A 12,942-nucleotide genomic window follows, 5' to 3' on the forward strand; every position below is an offset into this window, starting at 1 on the left:
TTAGGATAGTAAATTATATGGTCATCCTACTTATTTGAGATTAAGCTATCTGTGCTGCTGCCACTTTGACATACCTCCCTACCATATAATTGTTATGATCCTTAGGCTCCTTAAATTACATTTGGGGGTGACACTTTTGCAATAATTTGCCATTTTGTTTTAATATTTAAGTTTCTGGTTTAAATTGTTTTGTTGCATACTGATTTTTTTTCTTTTCAGTTTGTTTTTTTATTGTGGTAAAACGTGTATAACATAAAATTAGCCATTTTAAGCACTTTTAAGGTTATAAATCAGTGGCATTAATTACATTGACAATGTTGTACAGTCATCACCACTATTTTTAAAACCCTATCATCACCCAAAAGAAATGTATCCATCAAACAATAACTCCCCACTGCCTCCTTTTCCAGGCCCCTGGTAACCTTTAATCTACTTTATGTCTATGAATTTGCCTATTCTAGATTAATTCATGTAATTGTAATCATATGGTATTTATCCTTCTGTGTTTGGCTTATTTCATTTAACATGTTTTCAAAGTTCATCCATGTTGTAGAATACATCAGAACTTCATCCTCTTTATGGCTGAATAATATTCCATTGTATGTATATATACCATATCCATTTATCTGTCAAAGGATACTTGGGTGACTTCTTTTTAAAAATGATTTTTTTTTCATCTTATTTTACTGGATTATTTATTTAATGTTTGCTCTTAGCTCATGCTTGTGGGTTCTTGTGTGGGGGTTTTTTTGTTGTTTTTTTTTTGCCTGTTTTTTGTTTTCCCTTTTAACTTTTTATCTGTGGTTCCTAGACTTCTTTTACTCTTTACATCTTAGTCTTTCAAATTATTTTTTTTTTATAGTATCGTGGCTTAGTTTAACACTTTGATGCTTTCTTTATTCAGAAATTCTTTGCCTTTTATTTCATTATCTTTTGTGTGTGTGTGCAGCTTTATTCTACTTAAGAAACATAAGCTTCAAGTTTTACCTATTGGAAAAATTTTGGGTCTTTAGGTCATTTTATTTTGCACTTTGTTTGGAACATTTTGTCATCTAGTACATTTATATTGAGTCTTAGTTTATAAATAGTAGGCAGGAATTATGGGCAGAGTGACAGCTGAGATTAGCTCAGACCCTGAACAGGAGGTTGACTATTTTTTCCCTCCATTTGTCCCTGAAGCAGCTTTTCAATTCTCTGTCATAGATTCCTGTCACCTAGAAACTTTAACCTGAATTAGTAGCTCTTTTAGTAATTCTTCCACCTGAAAAACCAGTCCTGCTTTCACATGTGGTACATCAACCATTTCTTCTGTAAGAAATGATATATGAAAGCTGTGCTGTCTATCTTTTATGATCACTGGGACCTGGGGAAGCTGTGAAGAGACCTATAGACAACGCACATTTTTTTTCAGCAAGCATCCACTCAGTTCCAACTTTGTTCACTCCTGCAGATACAATAAAGTAAAAAAAAAAGTAGTTGGTGCCTATAGGCAAATTCAAATATATCTTCCATGATAATGGAGAGAGGTAGAAGATTTGAGGGAAGATTGAAGAGATAGAATCAATCAAACTTCATCATTATAGGGTGATTACATTTTATTGGGGACATCTTAGTGTAGAGAATATAGGATGATAGTCCCTCTTCTGTTTGGATTCTAAAATTCAAAAGCCTCTTACAAAAGTTGTTTTTAACTCAACCCCATCCCCCACAAACTGACACAAAGCTATTATGGTCTTTATCCCACTTAATAGATGTTTTGCTCCAAAATCTTCCTGTGTTTCATTACAGGGTAGTGTTCCCCGCCCCTCCCCCCCCTTACCCATATAGGCACCATGTTAACTTTACAAAATCATTAAATACCAAAGCACATTTACATCATCATTATGTTTCAGTTGGACTTATGTCAGTCACAAGTATACCCTATTGTTACTTAGATCTTAAAGAGTGAGGAAGGAAAAGCATGAGTGGCTCAGTTGGTTAAATGTCCAACTCTTGGGGCACCTGGGTGGCTCAGCCGTTTAGCATCTGCCTTCAGCTCAGGTCATGATCCCAGGGTCCTGGGATCGAGCCCCACATCGGGTTCCTTGCTCGGCAGGGAAGCCTGCTTCTCCCTTTCCCACTCCCCCTGCTTGTGTTCCCTCTCTCGCTGTCTCTCTGTCAAAAAAATAAATAAAAATCTTTAAATGTCCAACTCTTGATTTTCGCTCAGGTCATGATCTCAGAGTCATGAGATCGAGCCCCAAGTCGGGTTCAGTGCTGGGCATGGAGCCTGCTTAAGAGTCTCTCCCTCTGCACCGCACCCCAACACCAAGAGAAATACAAAAAAGAGCGAGGAAGGAGAAGGAATAAATGTAATTCACTACTAAGGTGGAGATTTCATAGACAGTTGGATGTATGAGTCTGGAATTTGGGAAGAGTTATCCATATGTAGGTAGAGTTGAGGCCATAAGAACCATACTATATTTAACTCTGTGCTATTATTATATCATTTTGAACTTTCTCTCCTCATTAGACTGTGAAATCCTCAAAGACAAGAATTTTATAATGTCCATCTTTATATGTCCAACACATGGCATAATGACTTCCTCATAGTAGATAAGTAGTAAATGTTTGTGGAATGAATTAATAGTTTAATGAATAAATTTTTTATTTTCACATAATTATAAATTTTATTACTGGAAGAAAGACCCCAGAAATTACCCATTCTGAGTTCTTTCTATGATCTGTTTTAAATTCATTTTTATATATGGTGTGAGGGATTGGGATCCACCTTCATTCATTTGCTTGTAGATATATATCCAGTTATCCCTGTACTGTTTGAAAAGACAATTCTTTTTCCATTGAATTGTGTTCACACCATTGTCAAAAAAATCAGTCATCCATAAATGTAAAGGTTTATCTCTGAACTCTCAGTTCTAGCCTGTTGATCTGTATGTCTATTGTTATGCCCAGTACCACACTGTCTTGATTGCTATAGCTTTGTAGTAAATTTTGAAATCAGGAAGTGTGTGAGCTCTTTCTTTGCAAATGAAAAAACCAGAGCCACAGAGTCCAAGGTTAAGTAGGAGAATTAGCAGAGTCAGAACTAGACATCGGGTAACCTGATTGCTAGTACCTTTCTTTTTTAGTACCTTTTATTATAAACTATTACAAATACTAACAAAGTCAGAATACCATAACAAATACCCACGTATCCACTACTCAGTGTGACTTTTCCTAACTGGAAAAAATAACAGATACATTTGAAGACTCCTCTGTACTTCCTGTATCCCATTCCCTAACCTCCCCAGTGGTGATCTGTCTTTCCATGTGTGTTGTTATATAAATTGCACATGTATTTGTATCCACAGATGACATATAGGGGTGTTTTATATGTTTTTGAAACTTTATATACTATACATACAATTGTATAACTTTTTTGTTCAACTTAGGATTTTGAGATTCCACATTAATATGTGTATTGCTAGTTCATTTAGTACAACTATTATATAGTATTCCATCATATATCACAATTAATCCATTTTCTTTAGACAGGCATGTAGATTTTCTCCAGTTTCCAGACTTACCAAAGCTACAAAACAATCTCATATGTATCTCCTTATTCATATATGCTAGACTGTCTCTAGAATCTTATACCTAAAATTAGAATTCCTGATTGTATTCACATGCTAATGTTTCTTTATCAAATTAATTTCTAAATTGATAAAACCATCTTAAATGAAAACAAGGAATAGATGAGAGTTCTATTTATATCTCACTTATATTATCAGACCTTCTCCTTTTTGCCCTTCCAACAGATAAATGTGTCGAGTATGTCATTGTTTAATATTCATTGCCCTGATTAATGAAGTTGAGCTTCTTTTCTGTGTTCATTAACTCCTTTGGTTTTATCTTGAATTGCTTATTCATATGCCTTGACCATTCTTCTTATTGGGTTTTCTTTTTCTTATTGATTCATAAGAGTTCTTTACATGTCCTTTGTCTTTTATGTGCTGTAGATATCTTTTTTGTAATTTGTGCTATGTCTTTTCACTTTATGTCTTTTGTTTAAAGAGATCCTTAAATTTTTATGTTTTGTGCTTTATTTCATTCTACTCAGCAATTATTTGTTGAACACTTACTATGCACCATTCTAGCAATCGGGTATGTAGCAGTGAGCAAAGGGAACAAAAATCCCTGCCTTCATGAAGCTTACCATTCTAGTTGAGAGAAGAGAGAAGAACAGTGAAGCATATGAATAAAACATAAAGTATGTCAGAGGCAGTAGGTACAGTGAAACATAAAATAAGGGAAAGAATGACTAGGCCATATTGAGATAGGGAGGATTGTGTTTTTTTTTTTGTAAAGATTTTTATTTATTTATTTGACAGAGAGAGAGAGATAGAGCAGGAACGCAAGCAGGGGGAGTGGGAGAGGGAGAAGCAGGCCTCCCGCCGAGCGGGGAGCCCAATGCGGGGCTCGATCCCAGGACCCCGGGATCATGACCTGAGCTGAAGGCAGAGCCGACAGAGCCACCCAGGCGCCCAGGAGGATTGTTATTTTAATAGGATGGTCAGGGAAGGCCTAACTGTGAAGGTGACATTTGAGCAATAGCTTGAAGGAGGTGTTTGGGCATAGGGCATAGCAAGTTCTAAGAAACTGAGGTAGGGGCAAGCCAGTCATGTCCAAGCAATATCAAAGAGGCCAGTGTGGCTCAGAGTAAGTGGGTGTGGGAGGAGTGTAGTAGTAGATGGGGTCATCAAGGTCATGGAACAAGATCCTTTAGGACCATGTAGACCATTGCAAGGATTTTCACTTTTCCTCTTGAGTGAGATGGGAAACCATTGGAGGGCTTTGAGTGAAGAAGTGATATGATCTGACTTTAGGCTCCCTCTAGCTCTTTAGTTGCAAATAGCCTGTGGAAGACAGGAGCAGAAACAGAGAGCATTTAGGTTTTCTCCTTATCTAAAGGAGAAAGGATAACAGTACAGACAGAGTAGTTCCAGTACAAGAGTAAAAAGTCGTCAGATTCTAGATAGATCTTAAAAGTTGAATTGAAAGGATTTGCAGATCACTTGGTTGAATCGAGAGAGAAAGACAGAGAAGACTGTGGTTTTAAACCTGAGCAACTGGAAGGACAGAATTGTCATTTATCAGGATAGGAGTGATTGAAGAACCGGAGTTTTGGGGGAGAGAGGGTACATGGGGAGATTGGAAGTTCGGTTTGGGACATTTTTTGACATACCTATTAGTCATCTAAGTAGAAAGGTTGAGTAGTCAGTTGGATATCCACGTTCAGCTTGTGCAGGGGAATGGTTTGGGGTAGAGATATAAATTTGGGAGTCCTCAGCATATAAATAGCATTTAAGGTCATGAAGCTGAGATCACCAAGGGAATTAGTGCAGACTGTAGATGAAGAAGTGGTGCAGGGCATGCTGATGTTAAGAAGCCAGGGAGTTGAATAGGAACCACTAACGAGACTGAGAAGGGCTAGTGAGATAGGAGGAAAACAATAAGAATGAGGTGTCTTGGAAGCCAAGTGAAGAAAAGTGTTCTCGGGAGGAGGAAGTTATCAACTGTGTCATGATGCTTATAGGTCAAGTATAGAGTACCTAGAATAACATTTGTATTTTGCAGTGCTGTGGCCATCAGTGACCTTGACAAGAGCAGTCAGTGGAATGAGAAGGGCAGAAATCTTAGGAGGCTCAAGAAAAGGGAGGAAAGGAATTGGAAGCAGGGGACATAGGAAACAATTACTTCCCTTCATTTAACAATCACTTCTGAACAATGAAAGAGTAAATATAACTAGATATTTTAAATGAGTATAATTAAGGTTATTGAGAAGTGTTTCATGGATACTAAATAAGATGTGTACTAATACGAATACACTTCAGGTATGTTAGTTACAGATTTAGTATGGTCCTGTGTAAAACAACAAAGAAACCATTTATCAAGTCAAAGAAGTTCCTAATTTCTCTAAATTCTCTATTTATAATTTAAGGTTTTATCATTTTTTAAAGTGTCTTGATTATTTTCTATTTTTTTCTGCATTAATGGAAATGGCCCTAAGATTTATCTCCTTTATTTGTGTTAGATTACATTAGTAGATTTTTCTAATGTTGAACCATCCTTTCATTCTTAAGATATATCCTACTTGGTCACATAGGGTTTTATTATTACTGTTACTGTTTTTTGTTTTGCGCTTTTTAAAAATACGTTGATTCATTGTATTTTATTTTTTATTTTATTAGTCCATGTTTTACAGTAAGACTGATCTTTAATTGTCTTATGTTGTCATTGTCCAGTTTTGGTGTTAAGGTTATCTTTGCCTCATAAAATAAGTTGAGTACTTTTAAATAATTGACATTTTTTTCTTGGTTAGCGTATGAGAATTGAAGATTTCAGAAAGCTGCCTTGGAAAGCATCTGGGTTTGGTGTCTCTTTTAAGAAAAGGACACTTAATTACCAGTTTAATTTCTTTGATAGTTACTGGCTTATACAGCTCTTCTGTTTTTATCTGTTTGGGGAATTCATTTATTTTCTGGAAAATTATTCATTTTATCTGTACATTTTCAAATGTATAGGCATAAAGAACTTTATTGTGATTTTTTTAATCTGTATTATATATGTAGTCATATCACCTTTTTCATTTCTAACATTCTTTTTTAATCACTTTTGCTCTACATGTCTTTTTAGTACATTTTTTAAATATTTTTTTTTACATTTTTCAGAGGACCAACTTTTTTTTAAATATAAAAAAATAACCAACTTTTTGTTTTGTTGATCTTCTCTAGTTTATCAATTTCATTGAAACAACTTTATTCTGTTTCTTCTACTTCCTTTAGGTTTACTATCTTCATTCTTAAATTGAAATGCTTCATGTTATATTTCAGGAGACCTATAATGTCAGTTTGTCCCACTATTAATGATGTAAAGCTTGATAATTTTGGTTAAGGTGATAATTGCTGGTTCTCTCCATAAGTAAAGGGACCTTATTCTCTTTGCAGTTACTAAGTAATCGGTAGGGTAGTACTTGGTACTACATGAGCATTGTGTTACCCAACATCATTTCACCTAATAAATTTAACAACCATTGATGATCTTTACCCTAATCAGTTGACACTGGGGTTGCTAATGATTTTCTAATTCTATTATTTCTACATTTATTAGCTGATATTATTCTGTAAAGAAGAGTTTTCTTTTTTGTTGAACCCTTATTTTTTAATTTAGTGTGGTGTGTTTGGGGAGTTTTTGTTGTTTTGGCTTGTTTTCAAATTATGAATTTTTATATTTTTCAGGGTAATATCAGTTACAGTCATTATTCTTTTTGGTGCTCGAATTGTCCCAAATATAGGAACCTCTACAAACTGGCCCTTTTTAACACCTCTCCATTAAGCTTTGGGCATTTCCTTGCTTTCTGACAATCCTATTTTTTTACTCGCCTGCCCTGGATTTGGAATTAGCATTTCTTAATGGTACCATCTTGACTAAAAGCTGTCCAGTGTGTTTTTACTGTGCAATTTTTCTGTCTTTAGAGTTCATTTTTGCCATAATGAAGTTAACATATTCCATCCTCCTGTTTCATGAGTTTCATTGTTAAAATGGTTTTATGGTAGGTCACCTAGAAGGTGGGAAAGAGTGCCTTTTTCCACTAATGGAGTGATACTTTTCACCTAACCTTAAAATTTTAAGTTAAAGCTATCCTCACCTCAATTCCATTAGGTAGTATATGCCTTTCAAACCAGTAGACTATTAATGTATTAAGATACTTGGCTAAAATAGATAGGTTTAGCTGTGTACTCTAATGATAATGCTAACTGGCATTGAAATGAAAGCTTAAAATACCCAGTGGGTATTGTTGGGACAGAATTAAAACCAAAAACAACTTGGATGTTGAATATTTTGGATTTATGAATATTATATAAAGTCTCCATTTTCCTGGGAGTAATTCCTTTTGAGGAATTATTTATAAAGCTCTGAATTCTATCTCCATTTTATTAAGGCAGTTAAAAGTCCTGTTGCTTACATGGTTATTTTGGTTCAGATAAGCTCAAGTTTATTTGGATTTTTGACCCAGAAAAAGGTTAATCAAGAAAGTAAAATAAATTTGACTAAGAGGACAGGTATTATTCCCAGTTCTGTTGCCTTTAGCCCTGCATTGGCTATGGCTCTATAAGAATGGGTATTCTAAAAAAAAAGGAGAACAGTTATTTAAAAGTAGCAAGGCCCAGCTCTGTGACACAGAATGTGCTAGAAACTGCAAGGTAGAAAGAGGTACTCTTCATAGCTATCCTGACTCTACTTCAAAAGTTGCAGTGGAATTACAGAACAAATAAGCAATGTTATCTGGAAATGAAAAGGCAGTTCCAATTGCTAAGTTATAGTTTCAGGATAGATTTCTAGTGATCTTCCAATTTGTGTTTCAGATGATAGTAGGAAATTATTGATATAGGTACTTTACCTCACTACTCTAAAGGTCAGTTCTATCTAGATTTTGTGAAAATGCTAAGAAATAAATGAAAAACATATGAGCCTCCAGTATTTGGATTTTAAATAATTACTCAAGCATATTAAGTATATGATTGAAGTAGAGACTGAATGACTTAGACTACCATAACAGTTGTTCCTAAGTGGAATCTAATCCAAATCATAAAGTATCTCAAAAAGTCCAAAGGAAAAACTTTGTGAAAATGATCATTTTTCCATTTGATTTGTTTGGTGATTTTTCTATTTATTCTTGTGTTTAATTTTAGACTGTAAACTCTTTGTGATATAAACTGTATTTATAGCTTACTACAGTGTTGGTAAAGTATCATGGACACACTTGTGCCATAAATATTTACCAGCTGTGAGAGGTCCTTACCAACAGCTTAGTGCCCCTCTGGCACAAATCACTGTACAGTTGTCGTCTTTGGCAGAAAGCTGATGTTGAAAATCCTGGCTAGAATTCTTTTGCTTAACCGAGGCAAACCTGTGAAGTGTTGAATAAGTGAACCTTTTTTTATTTGATAACTGAGGTTTTTGCCTTATCCAAATTGTAATAATTCATGTGGCATTTACACACTCACCAGAGGTCACAAAGCTCTTAGCTTATTACATACTTCCAGTAAGACATTGAATGCTTCTTTAGCTTTCATCTGTATCTCTACTCATGTTCATTAATTGTCCATTATTTTTTCTTACTCTGTTTATACAGCGAACATATTTTTTCCTTAAACTTAAAGAAAAGCTCTGTTTTTTATATAAAGTATTAATTAACCTTTTAATATGATAAACAGTTCTATTTGGGGGATTCCTTATCCCCACAGAGAAGAAAATTATGGCTAATGAAGACATAAAATAAGACGTATTTCTTATAATTCTTGCTGTGAATAAAAATAATAGTGAACATTTATTAATAAAGATAATGTCTTCCTCTCCCTTTGAAATTTCCCTCCTTTTAGGAGGTATTGTAGTACTTGATAAAACTCAGTAAACATTTCTTTCTACCTTTTACTCCTGACTGTTAAATATGTAAACATCCTTTCCTTTGCTGCTTAATTTTGTATAAGCCTTTCTTATAGTATATCTAAATATTCTCCAGTGCTTCTTAGTGCTTCTGTACCTTAGGGACTTATACATGTTAATTAATAGTATAGCCATCAGGTGTCCACCTTATTTTCTTTGTCTACGTTTTTAAATGAAAAAGAGCTTAAGAAACAGCATTTAAGACCTGTGAAATGCATATTATTTCATAGATATAGACCTACCCTTGTAGTACTTGCATGAAAAAGAAATAGGGATGATTTCTAAAAAGCAAAGGTTTTTCTCTCTAGTTTGAAATATGATCATACCAGTAAAATTCTTTCCAGGATTTTCTGCCTATTAAACAAGAAAACGAAAAATCACTTTCAGAAAACATGGATGCGTTTGAAAAAGTGAGAACAAAATTAGAAACACAACCACAAGAAGAATACGAAATCATCAATGCAGAGGTAGGATATCTTATGTCTTTTTTTTTTTTTTTTTTTGTAATCTGGTATTACTGGTCAGGATGCAAATGAAGTACTTTGTGATTCTAGACATAATCCCACAACAAAATTAAACTGCTTTTGCCTTTATGCTGAAAAACTTAACAAAGAATAAGCAGAATGTTGTTTTTAAAATAAACTGTAAATGAATTTCCAAATCAAAATGAATTTCCAAGTTACTTTGTTAATTCTGGTTTTTGGAAGCAAACACTTCTATTTTAAAATGTTTTAAATAATTCCAAGGAGAAGTTCATATGAAACCATCAACCATCATTTTTTTATTGTTATTTGAAAAGTATTTGATTGCTCTGTCTACACTTTTTTTTTAAATAAAAGGAAACACACTTTAAGTAGTGTAATACCATGAAAGCCAAGTAATTGACCATTTAATGGTGTTACCACAGTCATATATCCAGTTGAAACAGATTGAACATGCATGTTGCAACTTTTTCATTAAGGCTGGAAAATAGAACCACAGCTTATAAATGAAAATCACATTCATAGTATAATGGAAATAGCAGTAGGTTTTTTGTTTTTTTTTTTTTTTTTAAGATTTTATTTATTTATTTGACAGAGAGAGAGATGAGGAGAGAGGGAACACAAGCAGGGGGAGAGGGAGAGGGAGAAGCAGGCTTCCCGCGGAGCAGGGAGCCCGATGCGGGGCTCGATCCCAGGACCCTGGGATCATGACCTGAGCCGAAGGCAGACGCTTAACGACTGAGCCACCCAGGCGCCCCTGGAAATAGCAGTAGGTTAAGAATCAGGAATTCCAGACTCGAAATAAGTCATTAAGTAGCAGGTAATAAATGTGTCTTAGGCTACCTGAAGTCATATCAATCAATCAATTGCATTTAATATGTAGGTATTAGACAAGAGCACTATTTATATATTGGGTAATATTCTCTCAATCTCAAATTGTGTATATCTATCAACCCATAAGACGCTTTGTATAAAATCAAATTGAGGGGCGCTTGGGTGGTGCAGTCGGTTGAGCGTTGTACTCTTGGTTTCAGTTTAGGTCATGATCTCAGGGTCATGAGATAGAGCCCCAAGTCAGGCTCCACCCTCAGTTCAGAGTCTGCTTGAGACTCTTTCTCCCTCTGCCCCTCCTTCCTGCTCTCTCACTCGTGCGCACTTGCACTCTCACTCTCTCAAATAAATAAATCTTTTTTTAAAAAAAATCAAATTGAAACCAGGACAGTTGGTGGTGACTGCATATTTTAGAGGAAAGAATCTCAGCAGGTTACTGATTGTGTTTTCAGACTAATCTGAACCACTATTTCTTCATCTGCCTCATTTTAGATTACCTTGAAGATTTCATTCAATCTTTTGTTAACTGAATCCCACCATAGGGATGTCAGATACTCCCAAAATATAGCTAAAGTGGTTTGTTACCGTCATAAGAGCCAAAACAGATTTTGTTATGCCTTCTCTTTGTTGACTCTTAAATTTATGTATTAGAAACTCCTCCAGTGATTATGAATGTATGAAAACCATATCTTAATTGCTGTGTTGTAAAAAGTGATCCACTTTAAATTTTTTGTGTTCATTCATAGACATAGGTCTGCTTTTTATAAAAGATCTTTTTTTTTTTTTTCCATCTTAAATGGTCAGACCAGGGGCTCCTGGGTGGCTCAGTCAGTTAAGCATTTGCCTTTGGCTCAGGTTATGATCTCAGGGTCCTGGGATCGAGCCCCGCATTGGACTCCCTGCTCAGCAGGGAGTCTGCTTCTCCTTCTGACTCTCCTCCCTGCTCGTGCTCTCACGCTCTCTCGCTGTCAAATGAATAAATAAAAAGTCTTAAAAATAAATGGTCAGACCATCAAACAGTTAATTAAATTGTGTTTAAATTATTATTAAACCATTTTTCTTTTTTTTTTTTTTTTGGTCAGGTTAAGCATGGTGGTTTCGTTTATTATCAAGAAGGTTGCTGCTTGGTTCGTTCCAAAGACGAAGAAGGTACACCATAGTTTTCCTTTTTTTTTCTAACGTACTCTGATTTTTCATAATTCATGTTTTTTCATAGGAAATTTGGTATTAATTTCTCAAAGGTATAGAAAATATATATAGATTTTTAGATTATTTCTACATTTTTTTAAAAAAATGACTAGTTAATATCTGGGTTTGCTCAAGATACAGTTAACAGCTATGCCGAAAAGCTTTGGTGGGGAGAATGGAGGTGGGATCCAGTATTTTTTGAGCATCTCCTATATCCCAAGTACTACTCTGAGCCTTTTACGTAGATTATTCAATGTCATTTACGTTCTGTTAACGCTGTAATTTCTCCTTGGTCTATCCTATGAAGGAAGCCGAATGTAGCCTCTCATAGAAGGGGAATGCTAATTCAAAGCACTGAAATACAGTTTAAAGATTTTTTTAAGTACATCTTATGGAGTTAACACTTTCATACTTTTCTTCATGCAGCAGATAATGATAATTACGAAGTTTTATTCAATTTGGAGGAACTTAAATTAGACCAGCCCTTCATTGATTGTATCAGAGTTGCTCCCGATGAAAAATATGTAGCTGCTAAGATAAGAACTGAAGATTCTGAAGCATCTACCTGTATAGTTGTGAAGCTCAGTGATCAACCTGTAATGGAAGCCTCTTTCCCAAACGTGTCCAGTTTTGGTAAGCCACCAAACAAAATAGTCTTCTGTGTTAAACAGGCAACTGTGAGAATTGTCCGAATCTTTGAAACATTTTTACTTGTCAGTGTGAATGAGAAGGTCAGTGCCTAATCCATTTATCCCTATGGACTCCATAGCTTCCTGTGTCTCTCTTATTCAGGAGACCTTCCTTTAAGTGTATATCCAAATTCATGTTCATGGTTTTTAAAGTATTACAGTCAGAATCCAAGCTGTACAGTGTATTTCAATAGATCAGTAATTCTTTGCAAATTTACCGTTCAGATACATTTTTGCATATAAGTTGTATCTTAATATGTTACTTA

General features: G+C 34.9%; 1 protein-coding gene across 1 annotated transcript in view; it reads left to right on the forward strand.

Moving 5' to 3' along the window:
• Window positions 1–12,942, forward strand: part of PREPL (prolyl endopeptidase like) — a 53,739-nt gene that overhangs the window by 1,019 nt on the left and 39,778 nt on the right. Inside the window, exons 2-4 of the mRNA XM_078057454.1 lie at window positions 9,831–9,953; window positions 11,882–11,948; window positions 12,414–12,620. Coding sequence (XP_077913580.1) covers window positions 9,831–9,953; window positions 11,882–11,948; window positions 12,414–12,620 — 397 coding nt within the window. The remainder of the gene's footprint in view (window positions 1–9,830; window positions 9,954–11,881; window positions 11,949–12,413; window positions 12,621–12,942) is intronic.

The sequence above is a fragment of the Halichoerus grypus genome, chromosome 10 (assembly GCF_964656455.1).
Source record: "Halichoerus grypus chromosome 10, mHalGry1.hap1.1, whole genome shotgun sequence".
Lineage (NCBI taxonomy): Eukaryota > Metazoa > Chordata > Mammalia > Carnivora > Phocidae > Halichoerus > Halichoerus grypus.